Genomic DNA, 15,477 nt, shown 5'->3' with positions numbered 1-15,477 from the left:
TCCTAGTCACAATGTTTTAAGAAAGCATCTATATGCAATTTTGCTATTTTTAATTTTATTTTTAAGTATGCTCCACACTCAGCATGAAAGCCAACATGGGGCTTGAACCCACAACAACCCTGAGATCAAGACCTGAGTCGAGAAAGAGTCAGACGCTCAACCAACTGAGCCACCCAGGCGGCCCAGTTTTGCTCCATTTTAAATGCTTAGCAAAAGAACTGGACAGAAGTACGACATAATGACTATATGAGCTGCCTCAGGGTAGTAAGATAATGGACTTTTTACTGTACTTTCCAAAATCCGCACAATTACTTTTATTTTCCGAAAACAAATTTTAAAAAGCAGTAACAACTGTCAAATTATAAAATGACTCAAATGATTTTATTTCTCATTGCCACCAACTTTCTGGTTGAGTTAGCATGGGCCAAATGATTTTTAGGATAGCCAGATGTAGGTTTAAATCTGGCTCCATCATTTAACAGCTTTGTGACCTTGGACAAGACATAACTCTCTGAGGCTCAATTTCTTCATCTATAAAAAAACCAAAATCTACCTTGTGTGGTTGCTGCTGTAAGGATTAAATAAAATTACACCGGAAAAGCACAAAAGTCATTCCCAGACAATTGTTACTACTTCTATTAGTTTTTATACTATTATTTAGTAACAATATCAAAACTAAGTTCATTCATACATGTGCCAACAGAGCAGTGAAAGCACTTTGATGACGAAGGACTGGACTAATATATGAGGATTATTATTTATACATTTCAGAAAGAAGATGAGAAATCAGAAGCATTAACTTAACAAAGAAATTCACTTGCTCAAATATTTATAAAGCACATACTATGAGCAATTCAATTAATTAAACACTGAACTGCTCTTATTACATACTTCAAATTTATCTGCTTTCATAAAATTCCAAAAGGCTAACAATTATACTTTCCTACTGTTAAATTTTTGGATATTTTGGGGGAGGAGGCGCAACCAAGTTTTTGATAACTTGCTACAAATTTTTATATAAATCCAAAAGGTTTTTTTCCAAATAAGAATATTTTCCTACAAAGAGGAAAAGCACAGCTTGGCATCTCTTCTCAAGATATTAGGGGAAAAAAACAGCTAAAATGTATTCATTTATTCACCAACTGTAATCCCATGTCATTTCTTCTTTTAAAAAAAGTCAGCAGTCAACATGAGAACAACGTGAGCTTTTGGAAAGGGAGAACTGCACATCCTATTAACAAGACGGATGAGAATGTCAAAATGGTTTCCACAGTTGGCGAATATATCAGAATGAAGGCATCCGATCTTTTTGGTGTCTAGTTATACATATACATACCCTAGCTTTTCAAAAGCATTATAACGGCATTAACTGGGCATCAGGCATTAACTGGGCATACCCTAGCTTTTCAAAAGCATTATAACTGGGTATTTAGGTTATTTTTAAACTATAATTGATGATACAGGGACTTTAGCTTTAAGAATTTTTGGTCAATCAGTAAATGCAGTTTGCAGTTAATACAAATCATCTACAACTACCAAATGCCTCTTCACTTTTTAAAAAATCTACCATGTAAGAAAAAAGTTGCAAGTCCAAACAAACAAAAAAACAGCTACCACCAACCATTAGTGTACTTTTTGTTACACTAAAAAGGCAAAAAAGAGAGAGGAAACTTTATATCACTTTTTCTCTTTTTCTACAATTAGAAAGTACACTAGTTTAAATTGAATAGGGAGCTGACAAACTCCAAAAGGTGGGGGGGTAGGGGAGAGGACTTAAGCTCACAGTTTTAATTCTATACACAGATACCTGAACAAACAGGCAAAACAAGTTTCCACTTGACAAAGAACCCAGCAACTCACTGTAGGGAAAAGCAATCTTGGATGTCTGATGAAGCCTTAAAAGGAAAACCCAGCAAGCACACAAAACCAAAAACTCCTACCTTTTCTCAATTACTCAAAAAATGATTTTTAGAAAATGACCTTCAAAACGATCCCAAGTACCTAAGCTTTAATGGAAATCCCACGATCAAGGCTACATCCCACCTTTCTGAGTATTCCTATCAGAGGAATAAACGTAAGTCAAAGTAACTTTAAGGACCTTGACATGTGGGAAAAATAAGAATTTAAGAGACACTGATCTCTTCAATTCTATCTACTACATATTTTACAGTGAACCACCCAAAAGATTTCTTTGTTGTGAAGCAAAAGAAGGCTATCAAAGACATTCAAGAACAAGCTAGTCTAGTGTTTTTACCCGCAACTCATCATAAGACTCATGATGATGTTTATTCCTTGCCAAAACCTAGCACTACAATATAATATATTTTCTTAGCATCAGTTACATTCCTTGATCGTTTCTCCTCCTGAGATCTAAGCTTAAGATCCCATTTTTAAACATATGCATGCTCACAACTTGGCCCTTAATGATATGCCTTCTATCTCCCAGATATATTTCTTTCCCCTTTTAACTGCCAAAGAATCACTTCAGGGCTGGAAAGAATGAACACGTAGCTGTGATCTACACAGTTCCTTGGGAAGGAAGGGGATGCCCCAGGGGAAAGAAAAGATAGAAGAGTAGACAAAACTTCTATGTAAATCTATGTAAATAGACTATGAGGAAAGCATCTTATTTTAAAAAGGCCCTTAACAAAATGTCTCTAGTTAACGCTCCTAGAAAGTGGTACAGAGGCTATATAAGCTGAGATGTAAAATGGTGATATTTCATAATTTAAATACTACTAGTCTAAGAGATGAACCTTATAGAGACTTCATCTATCCTAGATCAGACTTGCATGTCCAACATGAGAAGAAAAGGGAGTCACCCTCAACATCTCAGACCTCTATATTTATCCTTGATATTATTTATTAATTTCTATAAAAATGAGCAATGGAAAAAAACTGAGGTGAAATCCCATGCAAAGTTTTTTATAACAAGAGTTTGAGAATAACATCCCTACAGACAATGCATACCAGAAGAAAACACTCACAAATTTATGATCTACTACTTCAATACTAGCTAAAAGCCAACATGAAAATGATACAAGATATGAAAGAGTAGCATATATCTAAATTAAAAATAGGATGACAGAACTCAGAAAAGAGTTAAAAAAAAAATCATTTCAGAAGTAAAAACCAAACAAGAAGGAAAACAAAAGGGAAAACAATACCCCAGAGAATAAAAATATCTCAGTCAGTCAGGGTGCCTGGGTGGCTCCGTCGTTAAGCGTCTGCCTTCGGCTCAGGTCATGGTCCCAGGGTCCTGGGATACAGCCCCACATTAGACTCCCTGCTCCGCGGGAAGCCTGCTTCTCCCTCTCCCACTCCCCCTGCTTGTGTTCCCTCTCTCGCTGTGTCTCTCTCCGTCAAATAAATAAATAAAATCTTAAAAAAAAAAAATACCCCAGTCAATGCCTTGTGATGGGGATCAGCAAACTACAATTCATGTGCCAAATATGGCCACCACTTGCTTTTATAAATAATGCTTTATTGGAACAAACCACATCCATTCATTTATGTATTGTCTATGGATACTTTCATGGCACAAAAGCAGAGCTGAGTAGTCAAAACAATTGAAACAGAGACCATATAGGGCACAAAGCCTAGAATTGTAGCCATAAATAATGATTTAAGGTATCTATTGCTATTTAACAAACTATTCCAAAATCTATGGCTTAAAATAACAACTACTACTTATTATTCTGATGATACTATGAGTTAACTAAACTCAGTCATCTGGAGGCTTGATGAGGCTGGAATATCCAAGTTGGTTCACTCACTCAGCTGGCAGTGGGTACTGGCTGAAAGCCACGAGCCTTACTTCTCTTCTCCATGGTCCTTCTCAAAATATGGTGGCTGGGTTCCAAGAAAGTTCCCAATGCATGAAAGGGAACACTTAAAATCTCTGAATGCTCAGGTGTTACAGAAAAACTTCTGCCACATTCCATTCATCCTAGCAAATCACAAAACAAGCTCAAATACAGGGGGAAGGGAAAAGGTTCCACCTTTTGGTAAGTGATATAGTAAACATATACATAAAGAGGAGGAATATATGGTAGTCATCTTTGGGGACTATCTATCACACGTATACTTGTAGAACTAAAACTAAATGAAATTTATGAGAGAAAAACAAAGTAAACGTGCAAGACAGTTACTAGGATGGCTCCCAATGATCCCCATCTCCCATTATATATGCCCTTGTGTGATCCTCTCCCTTTTAATGCAGGCTGGTCTACTGATTCCCTCCTAGCTAAAAGAATACTACAAAAGTTGATGAGACAATACTTGCAATATTACATTTTAAAAAGACTCTAGCTTCCATCTTCCTTGTCCGCTTCTGATCTCTCACTTGCTGGCTCTGAAAGAAGTCAAACGTCATGTTGTGAGCTGCTCTATGGAACTGAGGAAGACCTCAGTCCAACAACCTGCAAGGAACTAAATCTTGCTAACAATTACATGAACAGTTTGGAAGCAGATTCTGCCCTCCATCAAGCCTTCAGATAAGACCATAGCCCCAGCCCATATTTTGATTGGCAGTCAAATGAGAGATCCGGAGCCAGAGGACATGGCTAAGTCATGCCCAGACTGCTGACCCACACCTGGAATCTTGACCCAAAGCAACTGTGAAATAATAAATGTTTGTTACTTTAAGCTCTTAAGGTTTGGGGTAGTTTCATAAACAGCAATAAGCAACTAATACAGTAAACTCAAAACAAGTAGAAAGAAGGAAATAATTAAGGGAACAAACGATGGACAAAATTAACAAAGCTAAAAGTTGGTACTTTGAAAAGATCAACAGAACTGATAAACACCCTGGCTAGTCTAATCAAAGAAAACACAGCCTATCAGTATGAAAAATAAAGGAGTTTATCTCATTAGCTCTTAGAGACAATATAACAATAATAAAACAGAATGTTATAAACACGTTTATGCAAATTTAATAACTTAGATAAAATAAACAAATTCCTTGAAATATATAACTCACCAAAATTGAGGGATAATAACTGAGACAATTTCTTAGCCATGTACCTATTAAAGAAATTAAATTCAGTATCAAAAATCTTCCCACAAAGAAAACTATGATTTAGTTAGTTTCACTGGGGGATTCTACCAAATATTTAAGGAGAATGATGGCAATTCTCCAAAAACTCATTCAGAATAAAGAGAAATAATCACTTCAAATACACTTTATTAGCATAACCCTAATGCCAAAAACCTGACAAAGACATAACACAAAAAAAGAAAAAAGAAAATTACAGACCAATATTTCTCATAAACTTGGATCTAAGCAAAAATCTTTAACAGAACATTAGCAAATAAAATCTAGGAATATATAAAAAGGATAATACACATCATGACCAAATAGTGTCTATCCCAAGAATGCAAGGTTGACTTAACATTCATAAATCAATGTAATGTAATATATTAAAAGAATAAAGGAGAAAGCCCCCATGGTTATCTCGATATATGCAGAAAAGGCATCTGATAAAATTCAACACCTTTTGATGATAAACCCACTCAACAAACTAGAAACAAAAGAGATCCTCCTCTATCTAATAAAGGACAGCTATGAAAAACTTAATGGTGAAATATTGAACATTTTCCCCCTGAGAGTTGGAATAAGACAAAGATGTCTACCCTCATCACTTTTATTCAACACTACCAAGAACAAATAAAGTCATAACGACCTCTATTTGAAGATATGATTCTTTAATAAAATCCTAAGGAATCTACATAAGGACTATTGGAAATAATAATTTTCTCAGTCACAGGATACACGGTTAATATAGAAATTGATCATATTAGCAAACAACTGAAAAATAAAAAATTTTCAAAATCCATTACACTAGCTTTAATATACATTTTTAAAAATTTGGAATAAAAAAATCTCATGAAAGACTCCCACACTAGAATTTATGAAAATTACTGAGAGAAAATAAAGGCCTAAATAATGTTCATAGACCGGAAGACTCAATAGTGTTAAGATGTCAATTTTTCCCAAATTGACCTACAGATTCAACATAATCCCAATTATCAGCTTAGCATGCCATGCTGTAAAAACTGACAATCTGATTCTAAAATTTCAATGAAAATTCAACAGACCTAGAAAGTCCAAAGCATCTTGAAAAAGCTGAGCCAAGAACATTCACACTATCAACTTCAAAACTAACTACAAAGCTATAGTTACCCAGGCAATGTAATTCCGACATAAAAACAGACAAATAGATCAATAAGACAGAATGAAAAGTCTGGATATAGACCCCCACTTATACAAACATCTGATTTTTAACAATGGAGAAAAAGCAATCCAATAGAGAAAAGAAACCTCTTTAAGAAATGGCGCTAAAAAAAAAAAAAAAAACTGGATAGCCACACATAAAAAAAAAAAAAAAAACCATCAAGCTCACAGATAACTTAAAAATAAACATAAGATTGATCACAAACCCTAATGTAAATGCTAAAACCATAAAGCTTCTAGTAAGAAACATATTTTTGTTACTTGGGAACAGGTCAAAGTTCTTATCCAGGTCATAGGTTACAGGAAATAATAACTATAAAATAAATATATAAATGACATAAATTTAATAAAATAAATTTAAATTTAAAACTTCTGTTCAAAGGACCTATTAATAATGGATCAGCACAACATGTATAACGTGTAGCTAACAAAGGACTCCTAGAACTCAACGATAAAAAGATCAGCCCAATAAAAGTAAACTTTATCCAATTTAAAAAAAAGACAAAACTTCATAAAAGATATATAAATAGTAACTAAACACATGAAAAGGTCTTCAACATTAGACGTCAGGCAAAATAAAATCACCATGAGATACCACATATTCCCACTAGAATGGTTAAAACTGAAACATCTGAGAACATGAAATGGTGAGTAGAACTCTCATATATTGTTAATGGGAATATAAAATGGCACATTCACTTTGGGAAAAGGTCGGGAAGTTTCTTACAAACCTGAATATTTACCTACCCTAAGCCCCAGCAATTTCAATACTAGGTATTTGCTCAAGAGAAAGAAAATCTACATCCACAAAAAAAAAAAATTTACAGGAATGTTCACAGCAACTTTATTCATAATAGCTCAAAACTGGAAATAACCTAAAAGTTCATCAATAGGAGAAGGGATAAACCAACTGTAGCACATTTACATAATGACATACTACCCAGCAGTGAAAAGGAGCTACTGATACATGTTACAACATCAAAAACATTCACTGAGCAAAATAAACCTTACAGAAAAAGAGTAAACATTATATAATTCCATTTATATGAACTTCTAAAACAGGCATCTCGTAATCTAGAGTGGACAGAAAGTCAGAACAGTGTTTGTATCTGGGACAGGGACTTAGGAAACGGGCATGAGGAAACTTTCTGAGGTTAGGATGCCTTTCTGTAAGGGTTTGAGTTGCACAGGTGTTCACATCTGTCAAAACTCAATGAATGTACAAATAAGATTTGTACACATTTTACACTAAAAGAAGACAAATCTGTAAACAAACACTGAACTCTAGATAATAACACGCATACACTGGCGTTGTTAGGGGAAGCTGCACAGATGCTTGCAATTTGAGCACTGACATGCTCAAAAAGAAAAAAAAAGACTGATGGATAGAGGAATATACAAACAGATATGTAAGAGAAATTATACAGTATTTTAATTTATGCAAACACGCCTCTATGTTGACCAGTTTTGTTGTTACCAACTTCCACATAACATCTTATAAATACCTATTTTGTTCTTTAAATCATTTGCTTCCAAAGAGTGGTATCATTAAAGTACAAGAGAAACTTAGCACACCTTTCTAACTAAAAGTTCTGTGTAACTTCTGTTTTAAAAGGTACCTTAAACAAAGCACAAGATTTTAAGAAAAGACTAAAAAAAGAAAAACTGGGAAGACATTTATAAGCTAGTTCCTTTCACCAAATTAGAGCCTTCTTAACCCCAAGGCAGGGCATTTGCTTGAAAGTATAATCAAGGAGCTTGCCAGACAATGTTAAGTACAAAAAGATTCCCAGTCCAGGACTGAAGCACTCTGTTTTCTTAGCCACCGATGGGTTTAGAGGACAGTGTTGTTTGTGTCCTTTTTTCAGGTATAGGAACTTCATTTGTACAGTGGGGAAGAAAAAAAAAGACAAGCATGGTCAAGCTGAAAAATCAGAAGAGTCAGGAATGACTTAGGCAACCTTTACATGGTTAAATGTGTGTTGTCGTAGACACCATCTGAGTCAAAAGAAAGGATAAAACTGTCATACATATTTTACTGGTTTTGATACTGAAGTGCCTCATTTTACATATCCTAATCTTATGTTAATTAACTACCTAGGAAGCCTATTTCAAAATTTCATCAATTTAAAGTAAGTACCATGAAATCTTGGAATTCAATGCTTTGCTAAAGGCTTTTTAATTTTTTTTTTTTTAAAGGATTTTATTTATTTATTTATTTGACAGAGAGAGACACAGCGAGAGAGGGAACACAAGCAGGGGGAGTGGGAGAGGGAGAAGCAGGCTTCCCGCTGAGCAGGGAGCCCGACGCGGGGCTCGATCCCAGGACCCCGGGGTCATGACCTGAGCCAAAGGCAGACGCTTAATGACTGAGCCACCCAGGCGCCCCTGCTAAAGGCTTTTTAAAAAAAGACCTCATCTAAACTTTTCTTTAAAAAGAGATCTCATGAGTACATACTGCCTTGTGACAAAAATATGTCACTACTGGGAACCAAACTTAAAAGATAATACCACTCTAAATTGATACTATTTATAAAGCTTTGACTGCTGTCCTTTGAACAATAGAAAACCAGGGTCAAGGATCTTATCTGTAGAAGAGAAAGTCTTATATAAACTCTAGTCAACAATAAAAGACTGGGTCCTTTTGATACGGCCATCTTAAGAAGGCATTAGAAATAGCAGTTTGAGAATCTGCATCAACAATGGCAACTGGAGATTATGTTTCTAAATGTGGGTAGAATGATTCCGTTATTGTCTCTAAGCCATATTTGAAACAAATAATTATCACAGTCGAAAATGGGATAGAAAAAATTCTTAATTCTGCTGCTGGAAAGAACTGTAATATTTTTAAAAGGCATAAGGATTTAAATATGACTTCACACCACTTCTGAGATCTTTAAAATGGTTTCATTTATTCTCTGGAACTGTAAGCTCATTTCTAAATGGAAATTTAGGCATTAACATTCTTTCTCTCCAATCTTTGCTTGGCTAGATTGGACTCATCCTTTAAATCCCTATCTATCTAGAAAGACGTCCTTAAAAGCTCAAAACCAGGATAAGACTTCCTATTGCCCCTCCACCACAGTGTATTACAGTAACTCCAGGTTACTAACTTTGTGGGGTTCTGTTATTACTGCTGTTCTTGTTTAGTCTTCCCTATTAGACTGTAAGCTCCATAAGGGCAAAGACTATCTGCCACATCAAAATTGTGTCAGTATTTAACATGTGACCTATGACAAGTAACAGAACATTTGTGGAACAAATGAATTACAATTTCTAAACTTTTCCATCCAAGGGATTGTTCCAGTTTCCTCTTTTAAAACAGCTTTTCCATGACAATCCCATTACTCACATTCTAACCGACTAACAGTCAACTGAGAATTACTGCTAACTACTCAACCTACACAGAGAAGACCAGATTTAACCAATTTGTTGTGCTATGCACACAAACATGAAAGTATGATAAAATAACTACAGAGTGTTACATTTTTATACCATGTAGAGTTTCACTGTTTTTATGATTTCCACAACTAAAAAATTTATTTCTTAAAAAAAAACCAGTTCAAAGTCAGCTTCTCAAAATTACATTACAGGACTGTGTTTTACTGTCTGTCTGGTAACTTATCTCCACACACATAAAACTCTAAAACAGAATAAAAAGTTAACTATTGTGGCAAACAGGAAGAAGTTATTTGGGAGACAAGCAATATTTTATGTGTGACTAAACCTAAATAAGTACATTATCGTAGAAATAAATATAACTATCCGTTAATGATTATTTATAATGCAGTATGGTGAGGAATGACAAGATCTGTGACATGTGGGGGCGCCTGGGTGGCTCAGTCGGTTAAGCAGCTGCCTTCCCCTCAGGTCATGATCCCAGGGTCGTGGGATCAGAGTCCCACATTAGGCTCCCTGCTCAGCGGGAAGCCTGCTTCTCTCTCTCCTTCTGCCTGACGCTCTGCCTACTTGTGCTCTCTATCTTTCTGTCAAATAAATAAATAAAATCTTAAAAAAAAAAAGATTTGTGACATGTGCTATTAAAATAGTCCAATTTGGAATAAAGTATGCAAAAGAAAACCTTAGTTGATTCATTATATCAGACCTTTCATGTGACCCAAAGGAAAAGAAATGCTACTTCATCTAAAATAAGCAACACCCTTGAGCAAATACCTAGTTATATGGAAGCCCGTTTATGATTCAATTCACTAAATTCCTAATAGTATGTATACTATCTAGTAAGTATCTATACATCAAGAATGGATCCCGTAATCTAATATTGACTTCCTGTGTTTCTCATATTGCTGCTCCTGACCCATTAATGAACCACAAACAGCAGTTGTAAAGAAATGAATGGAATAGGATATAAAATATAAGACAACACATGTGATAAGGGAAAGTATTATTTCCTGAAACTTTTGGTTTAGTTTCTGTGTGAGACGATGTAAAATAAATTTCTAAGTATAGGCTACAATAAAAATGTGTGAATGCTACTCTTGGGAGTTTATGCCCCCAGTTACGTCTTTCCCCAAAACACTGCAAAAGCAGAAACTCTCCATCACAACTACTCACAAAATGAAAAGTGACCTTAACCCAGGTACAAGTTTTATTAGTTTAAGCTTGATTTCACAAGCTCTAAAATCAAACTGAGTTCAAATCCAGGTTCCACGACTTTCTGTGTAAATTTGGACTTTTTTAAACAGTATGAGCTTTGTTTCTGTCATCTGTAAAATGAGGGTAACACTATCTTTCAAGTTGGGGTAAAAACAAATAATACATATAAGTAAGTTCTTAACACATCTTTTACCATAAATAGAACAAATTAAGAGTGATATGTATTAGCAACATAGAAAGAAACTTAACAGAAGGTATTTAATGTTTTATCTTTGATGTTTGCGGGTGTGTGTTGCTTTTTCATTTTGTATTTCTATCCTATATGAATTTTATAATGCATATATAACATATACTTTTTCATGTAGTTTCTAATTTATATAACCTTATACCTTTATTTTTTAGAATAGTAGATATCTGAGCAGTGACATTACAGTCCTTTTTAAAATGCTTTTAAATACTGTATTTTATAAAAGTAAATTATGTGTTTTTAAAAGACAATGGTCAACTACTTGATCAAAAAAAAAAAAAGACAAAAAGTATGTGGTCCAGGATTTAGGAACTAGCATGTTTTTTTGGGAGAACCAATGTGCCAGATGCTTCTCACTAAGTCCTCACACAAACTTAGCATATCATTTTTGCCAAGAAAACTGAGGCAATCGAGATAAGGTAAACTGTCTGTCAGACAAGTAACAAATAGAAGTGTCCAGGACTTCAAAGCCTTTCTTTCTTTCTACCATCACGTAATGTATCCAAATACTCTTCTCCAGTTGTTTCATATAGACATATTTTAATCTACCCAATTAGACTGTAAGCTCCTTGAGAAAGGGGAAAAGTTTCACAAATTTCATTTGTCTTTCATTGGCTTAGTAAGATTACGATACATCCGTAAACACTTGTTGAGTGAAACTTCTTTTGGTCTAGACTGTTCTCATGGGACATACTCTTGTTGTAAAAACGAAATAAACTACCAAACAAATGACAAAACTCTTAAGACTGCCCAAATCTAACTTTATTCCTTCACACTCGGAACTGAAAAAGTTTTAAGTATACCCATATCCGGAGACTACCACTAAGGGAGTTTGGAAACGAGTGCAAGTATCACTATGCAAACACTAAAAAAAGAATGGATTCACACATCCCCCTACCACGCCCCCGTCATCCAGGCATTCTCCTAAAGAAAGGAACCTCTAGTCTTCCGGTGAGGTGTTGAAGAACCATAACCACGCCCCCATTCTATTCCATCATTAACTTGTTTTCTATCCTTACCCGGACCCCAGTCCCCAAGACCAAACCCCTTAATAAACAAAAGTCTCTGACCTGCAGCGAAGTGCAGGGGAGAAGACTTCCGGCCGGCCATGTCCTTAGCATTCACGTTTGCCGCGTCCACCAGCCTCTTTACCCGGGACACGTCCCCATTGCGACAGGCCTCCAACAGTTCCCGTAGGGCCCCGCTCACTGCTGGGACCCCTGGCCCAGGTCCCGCTGCCCCAGGCCCCAATGTTGCTGTGGTGCTAACTCCTGCCGCCTCTGGGCTCTCCGCCAAGCTCGATCCAGGGGAGGATGGAGAGGAAGATGAGGAAGAAGTCGGGGAAGAAGAGGACGACGGTGAATTGTTACTGCCACCGCCGGCTGGGTTGGGAGCGACCCCGACGGCAGATGAAGCGGAAACCGCCGGGGCCACGGGAGCGGCGGCGGCGACGGTACAGATTGTGCTGGTGGTACTGCAACAGCTGGTACTGTCAACCGGGTCCGGGGATCGAGGCCTGTCGGGCGGATCCCGACTGCCATCCCCCTCCGGCAGCGCTAGGCCGTGCCGCGGGGAGGAGAAGGGGGCCAGGCCACCCGCCGTTGGGGAGGCTGGGGTGGTCCCCGGCGCCAGGCCGGGGCTGAGTGGGGGGGGAGGTGGTGGCGGCGGCGCCGAAGCCCCTGGGGCGGACTGGAGCTGTTGTTGATGATGGTGGTGATGATGCTGAGAGCGACGCGACGCCGCCATCTTCGGACTCCCCCAGCACTGTCACTGCGGCAACGGCCCCCACCGCCCGCCCTCACTTCCGATCGCTAGACCAATTAGCGTCCAGCGCACAGGAAATGATGCTAGGCGGAGTGGGAGGGGCCAAAGAGAAGGAGGGAAGTATTGGCAGCTCAGAGAACAGCCATGGAAGGGGGCGTGGCTTTGTGACCGAGGGGCGGGCTTTGTGACGCCTTGGCGGGCAGGCTGCGGAGATTTGAAAGTTGGAACTGACTACTCCCTAAATGGGGCACTTTTCCTCCATTCTCGCTTTCAGCTTGCTTACCTTGCCCTGTTCCGTTCTGTTGCCAAGTCACCTTCAGTCTTCTGTGTCTTACTCCGAAGTGTGCTCCTGAGGTGTAACTCAATGCAAGAAGGGAATGTTTATCATTTATCATGTCTCAAGTAGCCTCGTCTGAGAAATGGAACTGAGAGTATACCTCACAGAATTGTTAGCAGAATTAAATGAACTAATGTATACAAAGCGCTCTGACCGTTAATAAAACATAACCATATTTAGCCCATTGGTAATTTTTTTAAATGGAGTCTGGCCCCCTCCGCCCCGTTATTCCTTTGGTCTCTATGTCCCTTCTTGTAAGTATTCTCGCTCTAGCCACTTTGTTAATACTGCCATTTTGTGGGTCAGATTGCCAGGACTGCAATTCAAGCTCTGTAATTTACTAGCTCTGTAAATTTGGGCAAGCTGTTTAATCATTCTGTGTCTCATGTTCTCTGCAAAACTGAATGAATAGTTGAATAATTGTTAACTATTAAAATTATGATTTTTTTCTATTCTGTTATCTCTGTAGTTTTATTTCTCACCTTAAGTTTGACTCAAACAATTATGAATATGTTCCTTTTGAATTCTTTTCAGCTGAACCTCTCTTTTCTCTCCTTCCCAAACTAAGATAAAAACTTAACTACTATCCATCACTTACCTTCAGATGACATTCTTCAGCAACTACTTTTTCTCTCTTTCCTCTGCCTGTGCCTACTTTTTTGGCCTGCCATCAAAAGAGATGTGTCCGTGCATGGGATAATCTCAGTGTGGTCTCTGTTTCCTGCCTCCTATTTAATAGTAAACTAGGCATTGTGGAAGTTTAGACAAACAGCATTATTCCAGGAGAGGGGACATAGATGGAGACTGTCTTAAGAAAAAACAAGGTTTACATGGGTCAAGTAGAAATCTGTCTCTGCAGAATATTAAACCAGGTGATAAATCGTTCTTTTATATGTTCATTATTAAAGGTAATTACTGTGATGTTAATATTCCCACCTAAATAAATAGGTAGGTTTATTTATGACTACCATCTACATAAAACAAGGTCAGGAACATAGTTAATATTATGAGTGACATTTGTTATCTCATCTGGGGTTACAGATTATAACTGAACAGTATTCATCTGTTTCATAAATTTGTGCCATTGTTTACAAGTACATGGCTGGATAGGAAAACTTCATCAGTACAACCAAAATCTGTCACAATACACATTCTCCTGGTTTTGAATCTTAAGTTAATGCACAGCACAGGATAGCATTGAGAAGTTGGGTTTATCAACATAATACATTAGATGCCCCTAACTCACCTTGTGCCCCCTTGTCTATGGCCTTCTCCATGAATGGGAGGCCTAAGAAATATCCCACCTGGTCCCGTGATGGCCAATTACTCATAGATCATGAGAAGTAGTCATGTTTACCCTAATTCAAATGCATCTACTGTATCTGTTTATCAGTACAAATAAATAAGAAAATTTCTGCTGGATAAAGAGAAAAAGGCCAAATGGCCTGAAACTATTCTACTGGTAAAATATGTCTGAAAATGCATTTGATCAATTGGAAATTGCTTTTTCCCCCTCCAGCAGAAGGTAGTAAATGTACTTAACATTAAGTATTTATAAGGTTTAGGTTTATACGGACTAATACTGAGCTCTAAACAGGAAAGGGCAGATATCATTACCTAACCTTTTACAGCTAAACACAATTCCATGAGGGATGTACTGTAATCTAATGAAAAGAGCAAAGCTTGAAGTCAAACGAGCTTGAATCATATCTCTGACAATTACTAGTTGGTTAATCTTGGTAGATAAGCTTCAGTTCTGTCATTCTAAAATTCTGATTTTATTGTAGCATTGTCATGAGGATGAAAAGACCTGGGTGTTTTGTAAGTCCCTCTGGAGTGTTATTTTCATTCTTTTATGAGGCATACATCAGATATGAATAGGAATTCATAGCTATTATCGATACTACCTCCTTACAACTTCCTCTGTGAAAAAGAGAGTGACTGGGAATAAATATCCAACATTTTACATGTAGCAGGAATCTTAAGTAAAGATCAGGTTTAATTGTTTCCTCATCTGAAAATTCAAGATTTTATACAGGCCCTGACTATCTGCAAGAATTGTTGAGGATCATAGTTGTGTGGCATATTGCCATTTTCAAAAATATTTTTAGAAAAATCATGTCCATGTGGTATAAAAATGTGAACACACAGCACTATCTTGAGCCATACTGTTGACACAAAAGAGCCACCAACTCAAAGGGCACTTGCCTTCTGGACTATGATGTAATGTTTGTTTTCCCCCAGGGGGATCATATGAACACACTTTGTAAGTTACACAGT

The 15,477-nt window shown here is 37.1% G+C and overlaps 1 protein-coding gene across 1 annotated transcript in view; it reads right to left on the bottom strand.

The window, feature by feature from the left end:
* TNKS (tankyrase) overlaps positions 1-12,865 on the bottom strand; it is a 207,403-nt gene extending 194,538 nt beyond the window's left edge. The window contains exon 1 of the mRNA XM_025885956.2: positions 12,167-12,865. Coding sequence (XP_025741741.1) covers positions 12,167-12,842 — 676 coding nt within the window. The 5' untranslated portion in view covers positions 12,843-12,865. The remainder of the gene's footprint in view (positions 1-12,166) is intronic.
* Between the last annotated feature and the right edge of the window lie 2,612 nt (positions 12,866-15,477).

Source organism: Callorhinus ursinus, unplaced genomic scaffold, assembly GCF_003265705.2.
Source record: "Callorhinus ursinus isolate GAN/ISIS: 27379988/994484 unplaced genomic scaffold, GSC_fseal_2.0 scaffold17, whole genome shotgun sequence".
Classification (NCBI taxonomy): domain Eukaryota; kingdom Metazoa; phylum Chordata; class Mammalia; order Carnivora; family Otariidae; genus Callorhinus; species Callorhinus ursinus.
The sequence above is the reverse complement of the archived record's forward strand: the minus strand, read 5'-3'. Positions and strand labels throughout refer to the sequence as shown.